Source organism: Cydia splendana, chromosome 18 (assembly GCF_910591565.1).
Source record: "Cydia splendana chromosome 18, ilCydSple1.2, whole genome shotgun sequence".
NCBI lineage: Eukaryota > Metazoa > Arthropoda > Insecta > Lepidoptera > Tortricidae > Cydia > Cydia splendana.
Genome location: NC_085977.1, coordinates 12,700,799 through 12,728,182, shown reverse-complemented (window position 1 = coordinate 12,728,182; position 27,384 = coordinate 12,700,799). Strand labels below are relative to the sequence as shown.

At 40.5% G+C, this 27,384-nt stretch overlaps 1 protein-coding gene and 1 long non-coding RNA gene across 3 annotated transcripts in view; both read left to right on the top strand.

Annotated features, from left to right (window-relative positions):
- The window catches only part of LOC134799108 (zinc finger C2HC domain-containing protein 1C), a 55,466-nt gene extending 28,281 nt beyond the window's left edge, over positions 1-27,185 (top strand). The window contains exons 1-11 of one of the 2 annotated variants that reach the window (XM_063771506.1): positions 2,068-2,274; positions 15,240-15,422; positions 16,632-16,904; positions 17,099-17,176; positions 17,399-17,532; positions 17,930-18,026; positions 20,375-20,425; positions 20,781-20,813; positions 21,355-21,531; positions 23,853-24,021; positions 26,140-27,185. In XM_063771506.1, the coding sequence (XP_063627576.1) occupies positions 2,110-2,274; positions 15,240-15,422; positions 16,632-16,904; positions 17,099-17,176; positions 17,399-17,532; positions 17,930-18,026; positions 20,375-20,425; positions 20,781-20,813; positions 21,355-21,531; positions 23,853-24,021; positions 26,140-26,321 (1,542 nt within the window). In that variant the 5' untranslated portion in view covers positions 2,068-2,109 and the 3' untranslated portion in view covers positions 26,322-27,185. Of the gene's footprint in view, positions 1-2,067; positions 2,275-15,239; positions 15,423-16,631; positions 16,905-17,098; positions 17,177-17,398; positions 17,533-17,929; positions 18,027-20,374; positions 20,426-20,780; positions 20,814-21,354; positions 21,532-23,852; positions 24,022-26,139 lie in introns of those variants that run through there. The other variant, XM_063771507.1, reaches the window with a different exon arrangement.
- LOC134799162 (uncharacterized) overlaps positions 1-27,384 on the top strand; it is a 409,935-nt gene that overhangs the window by 254,436 nt on the left and 128,115 nt on the right. The window lies entirely within an intron of this gene.

The following is a 27,384-nucleotide window of genomic DNA, read 5'->3' as shown; positions in this document are numbered from 1 at the left end:
GGGCAGATCTGTAGGTCTTGGGTTCAAACCCCCGGCTCGTACCAATGAGTTTTTTGGAACTTATGTACGAAGTACCTATCATTTGATATTTACCAGTCGCTTTTCGGTGAAGGAAATCATCGTGAGGAAACCGGACTAATCCCAATAAGGCCTAGTTTACCCTCTGGGTTGGAAGGTCAGATGGCAGTCGCTTTCGTAAAAACTAGTGCCTACGTCAATTCTTGGGATTAGTTGCCAAGCGGACCCCAGGCTCCCATGAGCCGTGGCAAAATTCCGCGACAACGCGAGGAAGAAGAAGAAGGATTTTCGATTATCCGATGTTGACGGTAGGCCCTCTAAATTCATAAGTCGAAAGACCTCACTGATGGAACGAAAGTGATAATGATGACGTCATGAGTCTAAGCGCGCCTTAGAAGGAGGCGCCTGAGTCACCGCAGCCCGAGGCTCGACATTTATGGTGGCGGCCAGACGACCCATCCAAACAAACTGTGAACTTGTCGCAATGAAATACCATTAATAATGCAACAAACTGCACTTATTTAAAGTTCTGAATGGGTAAATTATTTGGTATGATTAGTAGTCTGAAGGTTTTCAAAACTTGCCAAATTGCCCAGTTGAAAAATGATTGAAAACATCTCACATAGTATGTATTTATATATGGGAACCGAAATATATTTCCATAATGGAAATTATGAAAACTTCCTTTATTTGTTGGGTACTTTTTACACAATATTCCTTACATTTTGGAAACTTTCTAGTGCTGTTAGATTGACAATTAGGTTACCCTGCCTTATGGGTTGGTTGCATTGCACTTGCAACAATTAATTCTCAATTCTCGCTGTGGAATTTAGAAAAACTTTCAGTCATAAAATAAAGAATCTGTAGGTATGTACCATAGAAAAGTGAAAGGAGACTAAGAGCACCGGTTAGATCTAATCTTTATGTAATGTGACAATACATACAGTTATACGCCTACATGATATGGCTGATTAAATAACAAAAATTCCGGCACACCATCCTCTAGCCGTACACATACGAAATTGCAACTTATTTCCTAGGCTTAAAGGTTTTAAGTAATACCTACCGAAAATTGTAGGTACATCAATATTAGATAGAAGCTCAGGTATGTATGTAGTAGAAAGTGGAACAGATGTGACGTGAGCATATTTGCGAATATGGCTGGCTAATTTCTGTTCACCAATATGGTCCGATATTTACTGAGGATATCCACTGGATTTATACTCTCGTTGAGATTTCCACAATGTTGTGTTGATATTAAGTAAGCATTGGATAGGCAAAATTAATCTTAGTCAAAGAATATCTCAGAATATTGTAGGCTTATCGTAAACATCTATTTCTCTAGAGATCTTCCCTAAACGACACTTTATCATGCTAACCACAAACTTCTTGAGAGAATCTCAATATTGTCTTTCCAACAATACAATATCTAAAACATATGAATATAAACCTTATCACCGCGGCATAACTATTATTTCTTAAATAAACAGTTACACTTACGACAAATCATATATACCGTTACCCAATCCCTTGCTAATCGATTTTGCGTCATATGTCAGAGTTATTAAGGTAGTGGTTTTCAGAATGTGGTGTAGAATGAGTTTGGTTAGTCGGGGTCAAGTAGCGGTAAAGCGGTAAGGTCAGGGTTGGGGAGGCCACGTGGCTGTTGCTAGGCGCCCGGGGCAGGGACAACAAACAACCCCGTAGGACATTCGGCACCCGGTCTTGGGGTGGTAAAGACGGTTACAACTTCTTGTTTGAGAAAGTTCGTAGTGTTTAGCGCGTGTAAAGGAATTTGCTGCAGAATTTTCAGTTATTTTATTACCAATGTAAAATTGTGCCTTAGTAGTGGAAAAATGACAATGCATGTGGTGTATTTTGTATACTGACAAATGGTGAAATGACTTACCTATCTCATTAAAATTACTAGGTACCTACTTAATTTCTGATCTAAACCTACCTAACTAAGATAATTATTTAAATAACAATAATTTTTTTAAAGGACAGTCATATTAACTTAATCAATATAAAAATTAGGACGTAACAAAAAGAAGTGATCGTTATCCCAGTACTGTTCCCCTCAAAGTCCCGATGGCAATGGAGACCCGTGATATGTCCCGTTCTCTGGACAATGTGCATTGGTGGGAGCCAGATCACTGGAAGACGAAAAAGCTTCGGAGCACGTCCTCTTTATCTTTAGAAGGAGCAGACCCAGCGGACATTAGGAATGGCTGGCTGACTTTACCGGATCCTAAGGTAAGAACCATTATACTCTGGAATTTTCGGTGGAGACCACATACATGTTCCGTTTGCCTGGACAACGCGCACTGGTAAGAGCCACTGCATTGGAGGATGAGGGGTTTTGGTTTTTGGAGAGAGCGGATCCTGCGAACATTAGGAACAAATAGCTGCATCTGCTGCATCCGAAGGTATGAATCATTATCCCAGTATGATTACCTACTCGCAAACTACCGACATTGCTGGCTGACTCTACCTTAAGATAAATAAATCAGTTTGAAATAGACTCACACTTTGCGCGCGTAATAAAGAAGTTAATACAAAACCTTTTTTAGGGAAGAGTTTATCACCGACAGTGTTTTTCACTGCACAGTCATCGATTACTCATCAAGGCCCCTAACGAGCCCTATACCTCGTTGATGTTCTTTGTTAGATTCTGACTAGATCAAGGAAATCTTAACACTGCCTTTACCTGTGTTTATATTCACTTTTACCTTAATTTACTTATAGTACCTACCTATATTTTACAACCTTCATATCAAAAATGCAGCTTAAGTATTCAAACATTCGATAGATGTCGCTTTGCTTTCGGAGTTATACTCCCTGTTACTCGATTTTAATATACGAACGAAGTAATAATTTGAAAAATTCTAGAATTGCAATTGGAATTGCACAACTGAATATAATATATTGAAAAGCTCTTAGCACCACGGCACGGCTCTTATTTGTCAAATGTCTTGCTTCATGTGTTGAAGACATAAAGACAAGGAGATTAACTAAGGAAATTGAAATGAGTCAGAAAATATGATTAAGACCACAAAAAATACACAATTGTTCAAATGGCGTAATTCTCTGATTCATTATCGACCTTAACTTCTCTATTAGACAATCCCAACAACAAGCATTTATAACGTCATCAACAGCAGAGAATAGATAATATTAAATTATACCTTTTAAAGTATAATATGTAATAAATAAAAGAAACTACAAATAAGTAAGTATAAAGAGCTTGAAACGAATAAATTGTATACCAATTCATCAACACTTTATTATCTATGCTTGCGTCACAATTATTGATCAGTAAATTGAATACTTTTTACGGTAAGTAATATAAATGTTTGTTTATGTGACCTTGACTCGACCTGACTCCACAGGGTGGTACCTTAGAACATTTAATAACTGGAGACGGCTATCATTTCCTGTACGAAACAGTCTGCCGATTTTTGCGGGGGAGGGGACGTCAAATGTATTGCTATTTCTACATGATTTGTACGTAACGTACAAATAGCCATGTCAGTCCATATAAAAGTTTGCACAATGCAAGTTTTTCGGCAGAGGGGTAAGCTCTTAAAGGCGACTCCAGTTATTAAATGCTCTAAGGGTGGAACATCAAACGGTGGTGGTCTGGTGGTGCGTCAACGAGGAGGCGAATTCTGTTTGTAATAACGGGTTATGAATTTGATCTGGATTTGTTATGGATCTGTCAGTGTCAAAAGCGACATTACTGGTTGAAAAATATTTACACTTTTGACACTGACAGATCGTAACCATAACAAATCCAGATCAAATTCCTATTATTTAAATCTGAATACGCTTCGAGGTCTCTTTAAATAATGAAGCAGACAAGTAGTCGCTACACTCTTCACAAGTTTATTAGTTAAACTTAGTGATTTAACTACAAAATACCTGTACAGTCAGAGTCGTATAGTAGGTAGCATCCAAAGTATTCAAATAGGTGCGCCATACAAATTATATGGTGTACCGAACTATTCAAATACTTTGATTGCTACCTACTAAGTATATGACGCTAACTGGCACATAGACTTACCATTGCTCCGTGATCCAAAGAAGATCTTGGCTCAATAATATCCATGCGTTCCTTTATTTAATGTGGAACATGTCTCACCAATTCTGTAAAGTTTGCAAAAATTTACATATTAATTGGTGGCTACCTGGCTAGGTACAAATTACATTCAAATTAAAGTAAATGTTAATGTTGTTTGAAAGGCTAATTCCAAAAGTAGACATCCTGTCACCTAGGTATCACCTTTATCATTTATTGCTAGAATATTATGCATTATAGAATAGAAGGTAGGCTCTATTGGGGTTGTGTCAAACACGGGTGTGTTTACGTTATTTCTAAATACACATGTAGTATTAGAACAACATCCATTTTGTTACGAAACATATCATCAGTTTGGTTACGGTCGCCGACTGCCTTGTAACTAGACGTGTGCGCCGCGCCGGCGCGCCGCCGCCGCCGGGCTTTTTGACCACGCCGCCGCCGCCGATAAATGATCGGCGTGAAATCGGCGTGACCTTGAGTGTTGTTAATTAGTTATTCCAAGTTGGGTTTTCGATTACAATATGGATTTTTTGTATTATTTATGTTACAGTTGTCAAATATACATCAATTATTAATTAAATGAAACTGAATAGCCAGTTGCAGAAACTATTTGACACACCAATTAAAGTAAATGAGTAATCCTAAGTATTTACCGTCTACTGTTAACGAACGAATGAAAACTGCTGCTTACCTTAGACAGCTAGGGGGCTATTCATAAATTACGTCATTTCAAATTAGGGGGGGGGGTCTGGACATCGGATGACGGTAGCATGAAGTAGGAGGAAATGGGGTCATTTGAAGGATGATTTTTGGATGATGATAGGGGGGGGGGGGTCAAAAATCGTCAAAAATCGATGACGTAATTTATGGACAGCCCCTAGGAGAACAAACCCCTTCATTTTCAGAGAGCTCTATATCGCCACTCAGCTCTTCCCAATATGCCATGGGTGAGCCCTTAGATTGTTCGGACATATTATCCAACGTATGATGTGGAGAAACACATGAAATTAAAGCCGAATCAATGGCAAACGTGCTCAAGTTGGAGCATGTGTGAGATGGTCGAACGCTATGAAGAGGGTGGCTTGCGGCAGTCTGCACCCATACGGCTTATGACCGCATGAAATGGATACAAATTACGTGTCACGATCCTCAGCAATGAGAAAACGAGACAGAAGATGCGTCTCAGTGAGCCTGGCGCTTATACGACAACAAAACCATTAAAAAGAAGGCATAGCAGTCCACTATGTCTAGCAAATTTCAAGGATATGTGGAGTTCTGTTTTGTTAAAGTATGTCATTTTTCATAGGACAAGCCATGGAAAGCTTGAGAAACCGGAGAGTTACAGATCGGATCGAAGGTCATTCATCATCATCATCATCATCTCAGCCATAAGACGTCCACTGCTGAACATAGGCCTCCCCCATGGACCTCCACACGTACCGGTTGGAAGCGACCCGCATCCAGCGTTTTCCGGCGACCTTAACAAGATCGCCTGTCCATCTTGTGGGTGGACGGCCTACGCTGCGCTTGCTAGTCCGTGGTCTCGACTCGTGCACTTTTCGACCCCATCGGCCATCTTCTCTGCGTGCAATGTGGCCTGCCCATTGCCACTTCAGCTTTCTAATCCGGTGGGCTATGTCGGTGACTTTAGTTCGTCTACGGATCTCCTCATTTCTGATTCGATCACGTAGGGAAACTCTGAGCATAGCCCTCTCCATAGCTCGTTGAGCGACTTTGAGTTTTGAGATGAGGCCGATAGTGAAAGACCACGTTTCGGAGCCGTAAGTCATCACTGGTAACGCACATTGATTAAAGACTTTCGTCTTGAGGCACTGAGGACTGAGGTATGTCGGACGAAAAGACATTACGTAGTTTCCCGAACGCTGCCCAACCGAGTTGAATTCGGTGGTTGACCACTTCTCGAAGTTGGACCTAACTAATTGGACTACTTGTCCTAGGTAGATGTACGAGTCAACAACTTCGAGTACCGAGTTCCCAACAGATACTGGGATGGGCACAACATTGGCATTTGACATAAGTTTCGTCTTGTCTATGTTCATTTTCAAACCCACCCGTTGTGAAACTCGGTTGAGGTCATCGAGCATCATGCTGAGTTCTTCCATCGACTTTGCCATGACTACGATATCGTCGGCAAACCGAAGGTGAGTGATGTATTCGCGGTTGATGTTGGTGCCATGTTCTTGCCATTCCAGGAGCTTGAAGGCGTCTTCCATTACGGCAGTAAACAGTTTCGGAGAGATAACGTCTCCCTGCCTTACGCCTTACGCCTCTTCGCAATGGAATCGCCTTCGTGCTCTGCTCCTGCACTCGGACCGACATGGTAGCGTTACTATACAAACACTTCGATGTACCGATAGTCAATATGGCATCGCTGAAGAGACTCAAGCACCGCCCATGTTTCCACCGAATCGAAGGCTTTCTCATAGTCCACAAACGCTAAGCATAATGGCAAGTTATACTCTTCGGTCTTCTGTATAACTTGCCGCAGCGTGTGGATGTGGTCTATGGTACTATAGCCTTTTCGGAAACCGGCTTGTTCGGGAGGCTGGATGCCATCAAGTTTGTGTTCGAGACGGTTCGTGATGACCCTTGAAAACAGCTTATAGACATGGCTCAGAAGCGTGATGTCTGTAGTTCTTTAATAGGCTGTTATCACCTTTTTTTGAAGAACAGCACCACCTCGCCTCTATTCCATGTTTCCGGCGTTATGCCCTCGGACAATACGGAATTAAAGAGCTTCTGGAGGACTTTAAGTACCGGTGTTCCACCCGCTCTCAGAAGCTCTGAAGTGATTCCGTCTTTGCCCGGCGCCTTGTTGTTCTTAAGCTGCTTCAGGGCTATCCTAATCTCGTACAGACTGATGTCCGGGATATCTTCGGTATAATGTCGGGACAGCTTGGCTCTTGGATCTCCTACCAAGCTGTCAACGGGCTTTGCGATCGAAGTGTATAACTGTCCATAGAACCTCTCGATCTCGCCTAAAACCTCCGCCTTGCTCGACGCTATGCTGCCATCTTCCCGTTTCAGCTTTGTCAGCTGGCTTTGCCCAATAGACTTGTGCGAACACTTTAGAGCCTTGGTTTCGCTCAATAGTCTCTTTAATACGGTTAGTATTAAAGAGACGCAGATCATGTCGCAAGGACTTAGATATACGTCTATTGAGGTGCCTATATGACTTCGCGTCATCGGGAGACTGCAACTGTAGCGAGCGTCGTTCAGCCATGAGGTTTAAGGTTTGCTCGGTCAATTTCTGAGGTCTATCTTTACGGCGGGGTCTAAAAAACTTAGACCCTCCGAGGGTCATTGGGACCAGGTAACTTCTTAATGCAAGCCAGTGTTAGGGAAATCAAGTTATTATACCTATCCTATATTCATTTACAAACCCTATTTTACTCACAGCATATTCAAACTATACGTAGTTCACTGACCAGCAACCTGCATTGATCAAATTTTCAAGAAAAACAACAATTTAATGATTTTTCTTAAGAAACCTGAAAGTCAAGGTCACGCCGATTTCACGCCGAAAACACGCCGCCGCCGTCGATTTTTTGGCAAACGCCGCCGCCGATCATTTCTTAATCGGCGCACACGTCTACTTGTAACCACATATGACGAAAATGCCCATCTCACTTAAATACATACAGACACAGAGCAAATAAAAAATTTGCTCTAAATCGAGTGATTGATTGACACTTCGTTAAAACCTCTTTTTATAGTGCTGTGCTAAAGATTCAATTCTTGGCGAGCCCATTTTATTTAACTATTTGACCTAGGCTCTAAAAATTGTATTATAAGGTCTGATATACATATTACTTAACAATTTGTAGGTGTCCTATTAGAAAAGTATAACTTACCTTCTAATATATCTTTAAAAATACCATAAAAGGTACCTACCTATACCTACTTGTTGTACAGTCGACGTCAAAGATATGTTTACACTTTTGTACCTTGTGCCTTTGTAATAAGGCGAAAAATGTAAACATATCTTTTACGTCGACTGTACAACAAACTTTCTATAGGGCTAATTATGGGGTTTAAGAATTAGTAAGTGCTACGAAAATACATTGTTTGAAGGACTTGGTGTCCTCTTAAATAATTAAACGGTTTTCCAGACTTGTGTAATTGACATTTAATAGCGTCATTAAATATTTACTTTTCAATGTCAAGTGACCAATAAGAAGGAACCTCCCTGCCATGAGCGCCTGAGCGGGCTATACTCACTTTGTTATCCCCTATCTACATACTTTAGATACTTGTATTTGGTTTTTTTAGGGTTCCGTAGCCAAATGGCAAAAAACGGAACCCTTATGGATTCGTCATGTCTGTCTGTCCGTCCGTATGTCACAGCCACTTTTTCCGAAACTATAAGAACTATACTGTTGAAACTTGGTAAGTAGATGTATTCTGTGAACCGCATTAAGATTTTCACACAAAAAAAGAAGAAAAAAATTTTGGGGGTTCCCCATACTTAGAACTGAAACTCAAAAATTTTTTTTTCGTCAAACCCATACGTGTGGGGTATCTATGGATACTATGGATAGGTCTTCAAAAATGACATTGAGGTTTCTAATATAATTTTTTTCTAAACTGAATAGTTTGCGCGAGAGACACTTCTAAAGTGGTAAAATGTGTGCCCCCCCCACCCCTGTCACTTCTAAAATAAGAGAATGATTTAAAGTAAAAAATATAAATGATGTACATAACCATGCAAACTTCCACCGAAAATTGGTTTGAACGAGATCTATTAAGTAGGTTTTTTTTTAATACGTCATAAATCGTCAACCGCAATTTTATTATGTTACTTGGTGCTACGGAACCCTTCATGGGCGAGTCCGACTCGCACTTGGCCGCTTTTTTACCCACTCAAAGACGGGATTCCACCCAGTGTGCGGCACTGCTTGGCATAAGCATATTCAGTCCAAAAATGCTTGTATCGCACAGTGCCGCACAGTGGTAGAATTCCATTCCGCCTTAACTCTATCATATTAAATGTTTCTACGTACATACTTAAGGGGCCCGCTGATTAACAGTCCGCCGGACGGTATCGGCCTGTCAGTTGTTCGGAACTATCAAAATTTTATTCTAACTGACAGGCCGATACCGTCCGGCGAACTGTTAATCAGTGGGCCCCTTTAAGGTAAGTATTTACCTATTTTTTTTATATACCACATCGGTGGCAAACAAGCTTACGGCCCGCCTGATGGTAAGCAGTCACCGTAGCCTATGGACGCCTGCAACTCCAGAGGTGTTACAAGCGTGTTGCCGACCTTTTAAAAACCTGTACACTCCTTTTTTGAAGAACCCCATACTGTAGACCCTCGGGAAAACCTCGGAAGGGAGCTCATTCCACAGCCGGAGCGTCCGCGGGAGGAAATTCCTCTTAAATCGCACAGTACGCGACCATTTAGGTTCTAGGGTGTGAGGATGAACACCCTGCCGACGGCGAGCGGTGCCTACCTAAATAACAATTTGAATTCAAAATAAGATTTCGCATTATACAGCGCGGTAGACGTACAACGGTCAACAGTGTCAACAGTTGATAAGAGTGTCTTTTGCATAAAACTCAAAACATTCCAGATTATTTTCCATCAAAAGCTTGCAGAATTTAATCAATTATCTATATTTTTTCTCATGTTTTCTATAACTAATACAAGAAACAACTTTACTTACATGTGGGTACAAATCTCGGGTCGCGTAGGCTCAGAGGTTACTTGTTTTGACTTACATCACAACTTATTTTACATACTCGTAACTTGGGAGCGCGGTTAAATGTGACTCATGTATTGTATGACTTCATTTAAGGATAAACATGCTTGAATCCACACTTGCTTTTGTCGTACTCATTTCATGTAAACCATTTATTTTTTGCTGAGCGGAATCGACTGCTAGCGAAAATATAGGGCTTCTGCAAATAATCTAATAGACCGTATAAATTTATTCCAATAACGTTCATAATATCTTTTGTTCTTTTTTTTTATATAAAACATATTGCTCTAAATTTATTTTTAGAATGTCTGATATATTGCAGAATTTACATAATCTCGTCGGCAAGGTCCAAAGCCCAAATAAGGCACATCTGTAGGCCGAACTACTGAGTCAGACTGTCATCGACCTTACAATGCAAATCACAGGGCAGTTAAAGGTAATACTTGATCATAATAAAGGCTAGACTGAATGTAAACTTATCTAGCTGATCAGCCCACATTCACCTACATACACGGATAACCTGGTACACCTGCACCTACTAAGTGTTTCATAAACATTTTGATTCATTTTCCTTGTTATCTACTTAACGATATCAATGATACGATGATGTGATAATGATAATATAGGCACTTGAAGTCTAATATAGATGCAGCAATTACCTACCTACTGCAATTTTCATTCATTTAAAACTACATATTTATGTACCTACTTATGTTACCTTAACATAAATAATATAATATAATAATATAATATAGAAACCCGAGTGCTCCCGAGAGTCGGTCAGGGTCTCCGTCTCCGGCGTGTCTTCGTCGGTCGGAGTGGACCCCAAGGGGACCCGCAGGACTCTCAGCTCTGGCTTGCGTTAATTGGCCGTCCAGAGAGGAGTCGTTAGAGCTATATGCTCCAGGGGTGGAAGTGAAAGATGCATAAGACGCGAGTTGGCACAGTGGCTGCTAACAGCCACTGGGTAGAAAGCGGCGCACACCTCTCGACACCCCTGAGCCGCTCACACCGATGTTGCTCCTGGTCGTCTTCGCGACGGCAGTTTCAGGGGCCCATCTAGTGCGCGGCAAGTCACCACCTGCCTCGATAACTTGTGTGAACATTGTTATGGCAGGTGTCCGTACGTCTTTGTAATAACCCAGTCTCATAGTCCACCCAAACTTCAATCCATAGACCGGTATACTGTTCTCTTTTTCTACAATAGTCCCAATGCCTGCTGAGACCGGTTCATGGGTGTCTATTGTAGCACCTGTGAACGGGTTCCAGCAGGCGTTCTACATGACATAAAAGCTCTCCAAGGGGCCTCTACGTGTTGGATCTGTGTCCCCACGCAAGCCTATCAAAAAGCCGGGATTATAGGCCCGTGATATCCAAGGAGATACAAATAATATAGAAATATTATTACGTTAATATTATTACGTTAATAAAATCCTAATAAATAAAATTTATCACCAACTCGGTACAGACACGTAAATTTTTATTACGAACGCTACTTTTCAAAATATGTATTCTCTTAGCCCAGAATTTTTCGTAACAGGTGAACACTCGAATTTTAACAAATTGAAAGCTAGGTATCAAAGTGATAGATTTATGCACACCTATTGAGACATGTCAGTAACAATTGGCAGACTTGCACCTTGCACAGCCTATACTAGGCGTCAACCTTGGGCCATTAGCATACGACACTTCCGATCGATTCCCTCCCACGCTGACGGCGCTATTAAAACAACTGTCATGTTTATGTTGTTGTTTTGTTGTCCTTTCACTTTGTTTCGACAGGAAATAATGGAGTGATGTTACTTCGCTCGTGGTAGGATTATGTTGACACGTGATTAAATTATTGGAAAGAGACCGACGTAAGTTCAACAGACCAATTTTCAGAATTGATTAGTGTAAAATACATGTATAGGTACTTGTGATGTGACGCGGTGACGCGTGATTTATTTATGCATTTTTGAAACAAAACATCCGACATAGCGGGATAAAGGCAAATGCTTGTAATTAGCGAGCACTTGATGCTTTAGTTCAGTGGCTGGAAAATTTGTAAATAAAATAAATTGCGATTAACTACATAGATATCAGTTTTGGGAACTTCGAAGTGCAAAAGGGAAGCCATCACGTAGGTATAAGAACAATTTATGGGTTGAAAGAGGCAGACTAAAAATGAAAATAGGTGACCACTTTTGAGCTCCATAGCGACCGCTTAAATGTGCCAAAGCGTGAGTTTAGCGGACTGGAAAACTAGAAAGGCTGTATTCAGGAGAAACGATGAGTGATTATACTATATTGGAAATACCTACACTACAAAAGCAAATAATTGACGGCATCACATAGGTATGTATTATTTCTGAATAGGTACCTACTTACTTCCAATGACACTGATTTTGGTCGCACTTTTGTTATTTAACAGGCAATCTTGTACATTGTAGATCTGTAATTTACCTACCCAGTGCATAAACTATGAAGGCAACTACCTACGTGAACTAGACTTTACGACTTGTTATTTAAACCTACTCCTATAAATTTGGTGTTATTGCCTACCAAATCTGGTTACCAAACGTTGCTATTCAGAGCGCGTCCTGTCGCATTAGCAACTCGATTATGAAACTTAATACGATTGGCACAAGGCTGGTAATTAACTGACGACTCGGGCCACAATTAGCATGTCATGAGAACTGCGATCGTGCGGGCGAGAATTCGCGATTGAATAACTTTGTAATTACGAACAGCTTGTGATTAAAATGGAATTCAAGTATCGGATGTCTATCGATGTCACACGGATCTTACGTTATAGGTACCTAATTTATTGATATTATATTTGTCATATAACACTTTAAACTCTCGCGTTTTGTACACATATTTAATTACATTAAATATTATATTTGTCGTTTGATTAGCGAAAGATTAACCTTCTTTAGTCTTTAAAATCTGTTATTTAGTTGCACCTGGCCCATTGTCTGTCTGTATGTGTCTGTAATCAAATATAGCAAGTAACATTTTACTCGCTTTCCAGTTTCAGATTAAACTGAAAGCTTGCACAAAAAATGCATGAAAATTTGTAAGTCGATTGACAATGCAATACTTGGTACCATCGAGCTGATCTGTTGATGGACACAGGAAATGGTCATAGGAACTCTGTAATAAAACAAGGCAACCTAATTGTGTTTGGGTTTGTTAGAATTGTCTAGATGAGTATTATTAGTTGCCTGTTGAAATAATAATACAGTCAGCGATAAAAACTTGTATCAGAAATGAAATTTTTTAAACAAAATTATAGATATTAACTTGCATAAAGCACCAAACAACTTACATAAGTTGTTTTCAACCAATTTACTTACATAGGTAGCAATGAAAAAGGATTGTGGGCATCGTCACGTGCTCAAACATTTGTGTAGATAACGCCGGTCAGTAACCCGAAATCGATTATTTTATCAAACAAGCTAACACATTTTGTCCATAAAGCCCTAATAGGAAACACTTATAGAACGTTTTCCATTCTGAACAATGGACATCCATTCAGTATACTTTATTTCGCCCACTTTGATAATCGAAACGTAGGTATTATATAACGTAATAAAATACTCCAAGACCAAGTATCAATATTTTTAACTAAAGTAAGTAACGGTCAACCTAGTTCATACACACTTGGAGGGATAACAGGACTGAATTTCATATTTTTACTGGCAAGGAAGAAAATAAAACAACAGTGCCGGCAGAAGTGAAAACTCAATGACATTTTAACAGTTTTTCGATCTGGTCACGTGTCCGTCTTACGTCTTACGAATCTTACGATCACGTGACCTGTCGCGAGTTTAACATTTTTCCCCATCACAAAAAGTGCACAGCGCCGCTAAAGAAGTTTTCACTTCAAAAAAGAAATGTTATCTACACCTACATACCTACCTTACAGGTGGGTTGGTATATATAGTTGGTCAAACCAATTTGCCAGTCAGTAAGAACCAGGAAAACAATACTCATCATTTTGTTTTGGGCGCTAGTACTAGTGTAAGACAAAGATAGTATGATTCTCTCTGTCTATGATTGAAATGAGACAGTCCTTTGACAAACTAAGTATAATTGTTAAAATAGTGACAAGTCCTCATATTAAAATATTTTCACGTAGCACATTAGACATTAAACATAGCTTACGAAACAAACGTCCTTATAAACAAAACAGACAAGTCTATTACGCCGATTAGCCGTAGAAGGAGCCTTTCGCCGCCCACGCAGCTGCCGACAATTTACTTGTCCTGTCACTACTAATAGATACTAAGCAATTAGCATTGTTCTTGCTTCCGACCGACAAGGTCATAAACGAGGGGGGCGTTTTGCAGACTATTGGGTACTTCCTGATTAGCTTGTAACGAAAGTTACCGTTTCAGGGCGTCCGCTAGCTAGCGCGGTTGTACGGAGCGAGTGAGTTAAACGAAACATAGTATGAGCTACGCTAACTGGCACGGACGCGTACGAGGATATTATCTAGAGATGCACCGGATATTCGGTTACTATCCGGCCCTTCTTTTAATATCCGTCGGATACCGAATAGTAACTTTGCTTGATTTCGGAGTAAACAAATTGGATTTATGAAACAGTCACGGTCATGAAGTCATAATCGTACCTACTCGTTTGTTATTTTGAAACAATTTAAACATTCCACTCACTTGCGCGTGCAAACAATTTCTAACCTAGAAACGAGTTCGCGCAAACGTTCACTACGAAACAGATCAAACTCAAAACCTGCACAGTACGCACCTGTAAAACCAAAATTTTATTATAATATTCGGCGGCCGGATACCGAATATTCAGCCGATGTTCAGGCCGAACATCCGGTATCCGGCCAAACAACCATCCGTTGCATCTCTAATTTTATCTACAATGGCACACGCGTGCGTGCGCCCGCTCCGTTCCCGCGCCATCTAGCGGTTGCCCTAAACTCAAACATTGTCATTGCTCTCCAAGACTTATTTTGATGGGTTGTCGTTAGGAAAGCAAACCCACTGTATAAATATTCGTAAAGACACTATAAGTAACGATCTGGATAAGTGCCCGTGCGTGTAAGTCCATTACATTGTAATTTGTCTTTCCTGTTTCTGATACGGATTTAAGGATTTAAGAGCATTAACTTCATCAATTTTAGTAAAGGACTAAACTACTTCGGTCGGATGTGCGTATTAAGCTAAAAGATTGTTCATAAGCAATTTTCCCGTATTTAAAGCTTAACGTAATATATTTCTACTTATAGAAAGACAATAAAAAGCTTAGAAAGAAAGAGTAATGTTAAAGTACAACGTAAATCCACGTCACATTAGATATTTAATGGACGCATGTGACAGCTCTGGAGTTGCTTAGTAGGTACTTATTTTACCGTCAGGCGATTTGTCTACAAATATGGCTTTCTTTGTTTCAGGCGCGGTTCCAACAAAAGCAGATGCAGGAGCGAGAGCTGAAGATAGCGTCACTGTACGAAGCGCAGCAGGCGCGAGCACTAACACGCGTACGGCACTCGCCCAGCGATAGTCTCGTGCACCGATCGCCGAGCGAGAGTCTGTCCAGCCCACCACAGCCATCCGTAACACATCAGCCCGGCAAGGTAACTAGTACACTCCAACAGATGCAGGAGCGAGAGCTGAAGATAGCGTCACTGTACGAAGCGCAGCAAGCGCGAGCACTAACACGCGTGCGGCACTCTCCAAGCGATAGTCTCGTGCAGCGATCGCCGAGTGAGAGTCTATCCAGCCCACCACAGCCACATGTAACACATCAGCCTGGCAAGGTAACTAGTACACTCCAACAGATGCAGGAGCGAGAGCTGAAGATAGCGTCACTGTACGAAGCGCAGCAAGCGCGAGCACTAACACGCGTGCGGCACTCGCCCAGCGATAGTCTCGTGCAGCGATCGCCGAGTGAGAGTCTATCCAGCCCACCATGGCCACATGTAACACATCAGCCTGGCAAGGTAACTAGTGCCCTCCAACAGATGCAGGAGGGAGAGCTGATAGCGTCTCTGTACGAGGCACGACAGCGCGCGCACTAACACGCGTGCGGCACTCGCCCAGCGATAGTCTCGTGCAGCGATCGCCGAGTGAGAGTCTATCCAGCCCACCATAGCCACATGTAACACATCAGCCTGGCAAGGTAACTAGTGCCCTCCAACAGATGCAGGAGGGAGAGCTGATAGCGTCTCTGTACGAGGCACGACAGCGCGCGCGTTGCCTCGCGTGCGGCACTCGCCCAGTGAAAGTCTCGTGCGTCTATCGCCCAGCGAGAGTCTCCTGCGCCGATCGCCGAGCGAGAGTCTGTCCAGCCAGCCTGGCAAGGTAACATACTCGTAAATATTCCTTCCTTCCGTAAAGAAACTTCCGCCATATAACGTGGTGTCCCTATCTTGCATCAGTTCCATATTCTAGAATTTAGGATGCTTGACTCGATGTAATTAATTAACAGACCTAAATAAGACATATTTATAATCTTCGAATTTAAACTGTTGTGAGACATACTAACATTGACCGCTGCTCGCACTGTTAGTGGTTGAGAAAGGAGACCTAGGCTCTCCGGAACATGTTGCGCGAGTGACTAAAAACAAGTGAGTCTAAACCGTAAAATTATTCAATATTTATTATCTTGTTTGGCGCAGTCGCGTAGGATGTCATTTGTAGTTTTTCAAAAATGTTTTCCGGTGAATTATCGAATGTTTGTCCTATGTGTTCAGTCTATTGTCCTTTCAACTTGGATGTCTATACATTCACGATTGTTTTTACCATAGCAACATAATTATGAGCATCAACTAATTATCTTCCAGGTCCGTCAAATGTTCGAGGAGCGACGAACCAAAGGCATCGACAAGAGCTACCCGCTCCAACCAATTCAGAACACAGAGCGCTCGCGCAAACCCCTGCCCAACGGGTTCGCCAAAGTGTCCAGTACCAGGGCTCAGAACGTTCAGAACGGGACGGAGCGGACGGAGCGGAAGGAGCACAGGCAGAATGGGACGAGGACGACCAATCGGGGGACAGAGAAGAAGAGTATGGCGCATACAAGTATCAGCTCGCAAAGTATTAAAAAACACCATGTTGTAAGTTTTTAGTTACCAGTTAACCGTTTGCCTAGAAGCTCATCTATATTTTTCATATCGTTAATTTGTGTTTCTTTGTTTTAAGTCTCGCATGCATGCTCAAAATAGATGCCTTCGCGAAGATCCTTTACATATATACAAATTTCGTATGCCCACATCCACAACGTAGGTATATATTTTAATTTTCTTTTCAGAAAACTGAAGAGATCGTAAACAGATCAGGGGACCTGAACCACAACCACCAGCCAGACCTTAATGCTGTGAAGGAGGCTGTATGTTTCCATTCAGTCTGTCAGGCAAGAGCCTGACTGTCATAGTTATACTTATTTTCTATATGTTTACTTTCATATTCTTCAACGTAGAATTATTTACGATATACAATTGAATCTTGTTAAATAGGTTTACTTGTGCCGAGTCAAATAGGTATCTATCTAATCATGAACTTAGCAAGCTGGGTCCGGATAGACATATGTTCCATTTAAGTATGTTTTCAGCTGATAAGCAATGGGCTGGTCCACGAAGTGGACGAGTTAGACGGGGGCGCCAACATGTTGGAGGACGAGACATTTCCCGAGGCGCTGGCCCCGGTCACCCCGCGCGACGAGCCGCCCGCCCGGCCTCCTAGGAGGTGAGACAATCCCTCCTACCCAATGTCACATCAGCCGGCGTATTATGGATGGCTTTATCCACGTGATAAAATAACTGTCACTCTTAAACACCTGTAGGCCAAGCACATGATTGGCCCGATAGTATCTCGCGGCGAGATAGAGTACCCGTCCCTCTTTTGTTAACATAGAAAAAGACGGGTAGTCTGTCGCGCCAATCATGCGCTAGCCCGGTTGGCATAGAAAGTGACAGATGCCGTTTTATCACGCTGCCACGTAGACAAGAACGACCATCATATCCCTGCAGGAGATACTCAGATACTAACAATTATTTTTTACGTTTGATTTTGATTTTCACAGCTTATTTTTCAGTATAATTTGAACTCTCCAAATAAAAAAATACTTGTATCGCATTGACAGGAGTCCGATGACAAAAACAACCCCCTCCGCCACCACCACCAAACCAAAACCGGCTGCCGCACCCGCCGCTCCCCCCAGAAGAACCCCCAGTGGAAATGTAAGCTTTTACTATTATTAGAATCTGTTCGGAAAGAGAAGAGTCGTGAAATGTATTGGGCCCCATACATTCCACCACTCTTCTCTTTCCGCACAGACTCTACAATACGTGTATTTTTAACACAATATACTCTGGCCACGCTCACTTTGCATAAACTTGGCAGTATTAAGAATGCACATATCCCTATAACTCCATACTTTACCTAGCAGTAGTAGCATTTAGCATGAAAACTTAACGTAGTCCGACTCTATACGTTTTCATCTGCGGCAGTAATCAGTCGAGTCGATGAGCGAAACTAAAGTTCCAATAACCACAATAAACCTTTTTATTAATTGCTACGGTGACTTTGCTTTTGACAGGCCGTAGTTTAAAAATATTACGAGACGCGTCAATGTCAAGTCAATCAATAACTCAACATCACAAACATCTTTTAAAATGCACAAGTGAAATTAAACAATATTCAAAATATCAAGACTGATAGTGTTTATAACTTATGGACATCACACGTCAGTTGACAAACTTCTTTCAAGTTCGTATGATGGCAACAGTTGAGCGTTTTCCAAAAAAAAATTACATTTCATTCATGTCTTCGAAATATTGACTTCTTGGGCTCATTTTACTCAAAATCATTTGTCGCCTCATACATGAAAAAATGTGTCCCAAAATTTTGTATGAAAAAATATTTTTCTAGTGCGTCACGTTCATACAAATAAAAAAACTTTTCATACAAAAATGTGACGATCTGGAAAGGAAATCTTGGGACACATATTTTCATGTATAAGGCGTGAATGTACAAATGATTCTGAGTAAAATGAGCCAATATTTTGAAGACATGAATGAAATGTAATTTTCTTTTTGGCACCGCTCAGTCACAGTACACTAAGAACAGTAGTGAATCTAAGGCCGCTCGGCAAGTTATTTGCCTACTCTTGCGTTGGCGCTTAGGGTTGTCACTTTTATTTTTAGTTAAATATTATTTGCGTATTATGAGTCGCACTACGTTTCTATTTATTATAATATAATGAAATGTTCTATCAATTCATAAATTAAGTATAAATAAAACGCTTTTTAAATATTTACATTAGGAAATGGCATTTATTAAAAAAAATATAAATTCAATACAGAAAAAAAATCCTCCGGTTTCTGCATGTTCGGAACGCTTTATTGTTAGCGGTTAAAGTAAAGTAAATTCTCATCCTTACGTATAACTTTAGTAAAAAGGTTTTAGGGAAGCATAGGCAAGTAGGTATTATGAAGAATGACAAGTCCGGGTTTGAGGAGTCGTTATTGAGACACTAAAATTTTTTTTTCTACTCGTCGACTGTAATTTTTGAATTAACATTTCTTATACCAAACTGCAAATGGGTATTTTTAATGTATGAGCTCCCAACTCAACTATAATATTCATTTCGATACAGTTTAGTCAACTATAATGAAATTGACCAATCACAGCTCGCCGCGGTCAAGAGGACGAAATAAAACCATAGCTCAAATTAATTATTAATTTTAGTTTGTATAGTAGAAACAATTGGTTCATAAGTCAGAAACGCGCATGTGACACCCTTAATATAGCAACATCCATAGACTACGAAAACCACTTAGTGTTGCTTATTAGTCTCCATAGGCTACGGTGGCAAAAATCGAGAAAACAACTGTCTAAAAATTTAATTTAGCGCGGAGCAAGTACCAGGGCCTCATGAGTTACGAGAAGGTGTCGTTGACTAACGCGCCGGGCGCGGCGGCCGAGGCGCGTACCAGTATGAAGGTATCGCGGTTGCTCGCGTATCTTACAATTAACTGTATACTTTTGGTTTGGTTCGTTTGTATGATTCTACTAGTTTAAAGTATTATTTTTGTTGATTCGTAGAAAAAGTATTGTAACAATATTGATATAATCAAGCTTTTGAATCTCGTACCTTACTTATACTATTGTCTCTGTTCGAACTTCGAAGTCATGATCAAAAAAATTAAGGCCTACTGTCAGAGCAGACAAATGCGAGCGGGCGGGCAGCGTACTCGAATGCGCGCGATCACAGTCGCGGTACAGCCCACACTGCCGCCACCGTATTCCCCCGTATATTATGCTAATGTGTGCGTGGCAGCGCGTGCGTACAGGGCGCCCGGTGCGCACGCACACATTCAAGCCGGCAGCGGCTCATTTCTATGAAGATTCACTACTGTTCTTGTACTGTGGCTCAGTTAACTGCCTAATTACATTTTTTTTAATCATTTGCCTAATTAAGTACCAACGATGTATATCATGCTTTCGTAATTCAAGAGTTTGGTTGACCTATCACTGAATGTATGAATGTTATCAAATATATTGCTGTGTTATTTGTGTCGCCTAGGCATCGGAGAGCAAGACCCAGGGCACCATGGCAAGCAGAGGTCCGAAACCTGTAAGTAGCAACTAACTACCTAAACAAAACGACCCTCTTTCGTTACTTTACGTTAAGTACGATAAATAAAAAGAATACATAATTATGAAATTTATAAACATTAGGTAGATTAATACAGACATATCTAAGAAGGGACGCAACTGGGGACCGGAGACTCGGCAGTTACCTCGCTCAACCATGTAAAAGTCTGTATACTTATTAAGGGTTACAACGTAGAACGTTCGCAAAATTTCGCATAGATCACTGTCACTGCTGACTGCCTAATTAAAGTCTAATTAGTAACCGTAAATCGTAAAATGACACTGTAAATTATGAGTTTGAACCTATACCTATATTATATTGTTTTCGTTTTCAGGTAGGAAGTAGTACGATAAGAAGTACACCGGGGGTAAGCACTAATTGTACCTTTTAGAGTAAGCTTTCTGTTCATAACCGAACACAAGTTATAAGTATTTATATCAAATCTCTTTAGGTTTTTTACTTTAAGTTGCAGTGAGTTGTTTTAATGCGGAGACACGGTCAGGACCAGGGCCCCCCTAAAATGTCTCGCACACTTTCTAAAAATAAGTGATTACTGATTAAGGTCGGTCGATACGCATTATTAGTGTGGTTGCGGGAAAAGTGCAACTGGCTATGGCTATCATAACTGATACATTGTGTTTACTAGTAAACAGACCCCAATGTGAAGTCCAGCCACACATCCTTACTTATTAACTATAAATTAACTACAGTACCTAATATTTTTATGAATATTAGTTAGTTTATTTATCGTATGGCATTATTCACTGTGTTTTTAAGTATTAACATGCAAATCATAACTTATTTTTTATTAGTTATCTGGTGTCATAATATAATCGTCTTATCAGACACACATATAAGTGTGTCTGATATAAGTGATACTGATATACTGAGTCCGTCAATATTTGCAGAGTTCATCGCAAGTAAAACGCGTGTCAGCGGCGCCGACGTCCACGGGCGCCGGCGTGCCGTGCAGCGTGTGCGGCCGGCGCTTCGCCGAGGATCGCCTCGCCAAGCACGAGGCCATCTGCCGCAAGGCGCAAAGCAAGAAGAGAAAACCTTTTGACGCACTTAAGCATAGACTCGCGGTAAGTTAAGTTCGTTTGGTGATGGTGTGAGCGGCCGCTTCGCCGAGGACCGCCTTGCTAAGCATCAGAACATCTGCCGCAAGTCGCAATCCAAGAAGAGGAAACTCTTCGACGCACTCACATATAGAGTCGCGGTAAGTGACCGTGTTGTGTTTTAACCAGATTTGGTAATTCGCTGTTCAGTGGGCCTACTGTCACACTACTGTCACTCCCTGTCATACTTACGTATTACGAATGTACAAGTGCGACAGAGAGGCAACACGTCGAAAGTGGTTCGCGGTAGGCCCTCAGGTGTAGGTAAAGGGCCAGCAAAGCGCTCTTGAGACCCCAGGCGGCCTAGCCAAGGTGACAATCGCTTGCGCTTCACCATTGAATCAATTTGTGTCTCTCTATCACTCTTCCGTATTAAGCCCCGCATTCACACTCCTTCCTACCTTGTAGTCCGCCTCGTAGTCCGCCTCGTTGGGTAGGATTGTGTATGGGGGTTGCGGACTACGAGCCGTCCTACAAACGGCTAAACGGTACAAGGCTCCTACCTTGTGAATGCGGGGCTTTAGTGTGACAGTGACAGTTCAGTTTCGTTCGCTACGGAACGTTATTAGCGATTGGCATGCTGTCTACGGGGCCTGGAGTGGCAATCGTCTACGCCAGTCTACGGTAACACGTATCTTCTTACCCCCTTATTCATAAACGTTTACTAAAGTTATCAAGCCGATAATAATCGTTTGTCCCTTTCCATCATACCAATACATCGGAAAGGGACAAACGATTATTATCGGCTTGTTAACTTTAGTAGACGTTTATGAATAAGGGGGTTAGTAGTTTGTGGGTAACGCTTACTGGTACCATCAGGCGGGCTCTATTTCTTGTTTTTCACGAATGAGGCATAAAAAATTTAACGGGATTTAGATTTTTGTGTTTAGGTTGGATCTTTACAACCTATTTACCTATGAACTTTAAATGTATACCTATGGTCATTAATCAAAATAGACAGCTGCCAAATAAACCTTTCATTTTTGTATCGCTACCTATTTAGAACCGAAGAATATTGAAATATAAAGATAATGTATAGAAATAACATACCTACCTACGAAATAACTAGACGCGATTACCTCCAAAATATTCGAAAGAAAGGAGAAAATATGGTATGTATACACTAATAATTAAGGTATTCCGTTACTTTGCCGATAAGTAGGTAAGTTAGTTATACAACGGATTGGTATAATTTGCCGTAAATAATTTTATAAATGCGTAGCAGTTTTTGGTAGTGCCAACTTAGTTTATTTAGTTTATACCTATGCCATGTAAAATATAGCACCATAAATATTATATTTCGTAAAAAACCTTAAAATGTAGGCAACTGTTATGGCCTCTACAATCGTAACAGATAATCGCATTCCATTTGGAATAGGTACATTGTGGCATTTGGTCGATCGATTAAGGTCGTTGCTCCTACTTAGCCGGTATTATCCAAAGTCGAATGCCATTATAAATTGGTTGCAACGTTTGTAGAAGCTTTTAGAGACAAAAGCACCACCAACTAGATCCACGAGTAGGTAGTTTTGTACATATTCGTATTTTTATATGATTTATTTTTATTGTTACATAAAGGGCACGGATGCAGAGCAGTTCAAGGCAAGCTATTTATGTAATTAAGCATGCCACCTATTTGTTCTGCCAGAACTCTGTACAGAATGGTACCTAAACAAATTAAATACAATTAGACTAAGGAGCTGACGCACTCAACACTCAACTAATTGGCTGATTTCTTCCGCCTAGAAAGTAAAATGCATACATAGACGTAGGATTTTATATAGTGTTGGTTAGGACTCAAGTCTTTTGAGTCCTCTGCTTAAAAACTCGACTCAGTTTTTCAGACCCTTAAAATTAGAAAGAGTCTCTTAAAAACGAGCTGAGTTCTTTAAATTCAGACTCAAAAGACTCGAGTTCCTACCAACACTAATTTTAAAATCTTATAGACGGGCAATTATGTACTTCACTGCACCTTAATATAAATTTAAACTTTTATTACCTATGCCTTTCGTTTGCCGCACTTTTTGAAATGTAGGTACCTACTTACATAGTGCAACCTTTGAATATAGATAGGGAATATGTGTGTATATGGGGCATTATCTATGAAAAGGGACCTTATTGTCGATGGCGCTTACGCCGCACAGCGTCGCGCGGCATTGTATTTACGTCGGAGCATCGTTAATAATGGTGTAAGCGCCATCGACAATAAGGTCCCTTTTCATAGATAACGTCACATATGGACTCGTGTCCATCATGCGATCTTATTCTAACTCATTACATTCCCTCAGGGCACGGAAGCGGAGCCGTTCATAAGCAAGCTGCGCAAGAGCAAAACTGCGAGCAACGCTGCGCCCGCCAAGGCCAAGCCGTTAAACAGCAGCTGGAGACAGAAGCATGAGGAGTTCATCCAGGCCATCCGAGCTGCGAAGCAGGTGCAACAACATCTAGCTGCTGGAGGTAAGTGCCTAAACATAGGTGCAATAGTCAATTTAGTGTTGGGTAGGACTCAGAGTCCTTTGAGTCCTCTGCTGCAAGACTCGTCGACTCAGATTTTCAGACTTACAATTAAGTCAAAACTCGAGTTCTTTTCAACTTGATAGAGACCCGAGTCTCTTGTAGAGACTTGAGTCCTTTTCAGAGAACTCTCGATTTTTTTTTACAAATTATTTCGAAATGCATTGTCTTTATCAATAATTTGTGAATTAGGCACATCAATCATACAATAACGCCAAATTTCCTTCCTGTTAATTAGGAAAAACCTATAAAATTGTTTACGGAGTCTTTATTTGGAGGCTAAAGTTCTTTTGAGTTGCTCTTAAAAAAGACTCCACAAAGGACTCGATTCGGGACTTAAAAGACTCAGAAGTTTTTCGTAAAAATGAGCAGAGTTCTTCAAATTCAGATTTTTCAAAGGCTCTAGTCCTTCCTACCAACACTACTTACATCAACTACTCATTCAAGTGTTTTTGTTTACACATCAGCCATCAGTTTCACGCGTAATGTGATCTACTTCTTTGAACTCCACGCCTATAGTGCGCAGCGTGTCATCATGAACCGTGTCGGAATGCACGAAGGTTGATATTGGCTGTAGCCGCGTGCATCAGTTGACATCTTTGTCGGTTAAAGGGTTAATATGTTAACTACAGCTGTTAACTACAGAGCCAAAGCTACAAGACCGCATTGAATTTGAAATGATGATCATAGTTTGACATAGATTATCATAGTCCCTCCACTACGAAGCGTTTCGCAGTCACGAAGGGCGATTACCGTACTCAACCTTTTGCTTGCCGCGTTATTTATTACTCAGCTTTTTGTCACGGCGTTTTCATCATTGACATAGATATCTAGGGACTGGCTTTACGGGCAAAAATAATAAGGCATGACAGGGGCCAGTACAGCGGTGTGACACCGCTACAACTCGATTGGTTGATGAGTTTGCATCACGCGCGCGATTGGTCGATGAGTTCGCATCACGCGCGCTATTGGTCGCAACTAGTTGCGTTAGACTGCACGATTGGCTGGAATTCGTGGGTAACACCGCTGAACTAGTACCATTTTTAGTGCCCGTAAGGCCAGTCCATAGATATATATACGTCAATGGGGTCTATATTAATTCGCATAACGTAATTCTCCTAATTCAAATTGGCATAACGTATGTTACGCATAATTTTTAAATCGCATAATATTATTCCGCATAACTGAGTAAGCATAATGTTAATGCGCATAACGCAAATTGTCATAACGACGATTTGGGATAAATATAATAAGCATAAAGTTACTTTGCATAATTATTAAATGGTATAAATGTAAAAGGCAAATTAATAAAAATGTAGAGCGGCTCGAATTAAGGTTCAGTAGGTTCAGAGAACGAAGTTTTAAGTAAATGTAGCGCTTTTTTAAATCACAAATATCACAATACGGTTGCCAAAAATTTAATTAGCAATATTGCGGCCTTTCTCTAGGGACTTCAGCGATTCGAATCCTGAGTTTTTGACTTTTACTCGATAAAAAAATCACTAAAATAGGTCTAAAATGCACTAAGGTCTATTCGGGTAATTCCGAATGTCGAAAACTGTCGGATAATTCCGAAAAGAGACTTTTATTATGATGGGATTTTGGGTGATTTTCATCTGAATTTCGGAATTATCCGAATTTCTGAATTACCCGAAAAAACCTCATAAAAAATTTGCACAAAAAATCTAAATATGTAAAATATTTCTAAAACCTAAAAAAAAACCTAAAATTATTTAAAACAAAAGAAGAACACGAACTTACTACGCCTTGTGAACCTGACCTAACCGAGTTGATTATGCCCTGATTCATCTAATTCTCTTGCTTTATTAAATTATGCTACTTCATTTTGTGCCAAATAAAGTTATAGTTAATAATGTTATGCATATTTAAATTATGCGGATTCATTATTATGCGCAATAAGTGTTATGCTTTTTTAATATTTTGCCTGTTCAATGTTATACACAATTATGTTATGCCAAAACTGTTATGCGAATTCATATTATGACAATTAATGTTAGGCGTATTAAGGGGCACCCACGTCAATGGTTTTCATATTTCCAGGCAAACTAAGCGATCTCCCGCCACCCCCGCCGTCAGAGAACCCCGACTACGTGCAGTGCCCGCACTGCAGCCGCCGCTTCAACCAGTCGGCGGCCGAACGCCACATCCCCAAGTGCGCCTCCTTTCAGTTCAACAAGCCCAAGCCCGGCCAGGCCAAGCCCAGCAACTCCAAACGGCGGTAACACAGTCGGGGAACTTAGGATACTGCTATGAAACTTATAGGCGGTTATTTCAAACCGCGTGTTTATAAACTATAGTAAACCTTCTAACTTTGGATAAACGAGATCAACGAGTCCAAAACAGGACAAACCCTAACAAGTTTAAAAGCCGATAACACGCCTACTTGACTTTGAAAATACTCACAAACGTTACTGACGTACACTACCTACTTCTTAGACATTTTTTGTCGCAAAATTCTAACAAAGAATTAACAACAAATAATTGATTTGTATTTTTAGCTTGCTAGTTCCTAAAGGACATTCGATCTCAAGCACAATGTCACCTATTCCAAAAAAATAACGATGAATTAACGAATTATTTTTTTATTTTGCAATATTTATACTCCAGTATTGGATTAAAACCAGTTTTCTTCACTTTTTATAATTAATTCAGGAGTTCAGGACAAATATGTGTTAAGATCACTGCAGGTACCTACGACACAAAGAAAATACAACTTATTAAACATACCTTTTAAAGGCTGGGTTTCCGTAAAGGTCTAACATGTCTTTATAAAACCGGGCATGAAAACTTTTAAAATATTAGAGACCAATTTAGATATTTTAAATTCCTAATTATTATTAAATTTTGCCATACGAATATTGGGACCTAATATTTAAGAGGAATTTTGGAAATCTCGACGATTATTTTTAGCTATTAGTGAGATTTTTTATAATAAATGTTTTTTGGCCTTGATACAGTCCGTGATGTGATGTGACCAAATGTAATTGTTTGAAATGTGTTACATACTATGTTGTGCAGACTGTACGTGAAAATTATGCTTTTATGTTAACATGCTGTTATAGACCTATTAAAGTATACTTTATTAATTTGAAGTTTTTATACAAACCACAAACCCTTTTAATTCCACTTATTTCATTTCATAGGTTTCTTATTTCCAGCGGGCTCAGCACGGTTCCATTTTTATCGACTATCACTATGCGCGTCCCTTTCGCACTTACATACTTGTTAGAACGTGACAGGCATGGTGACAAGGGATAAAAACGCGACCGTGCTAAGCCGCCAGAA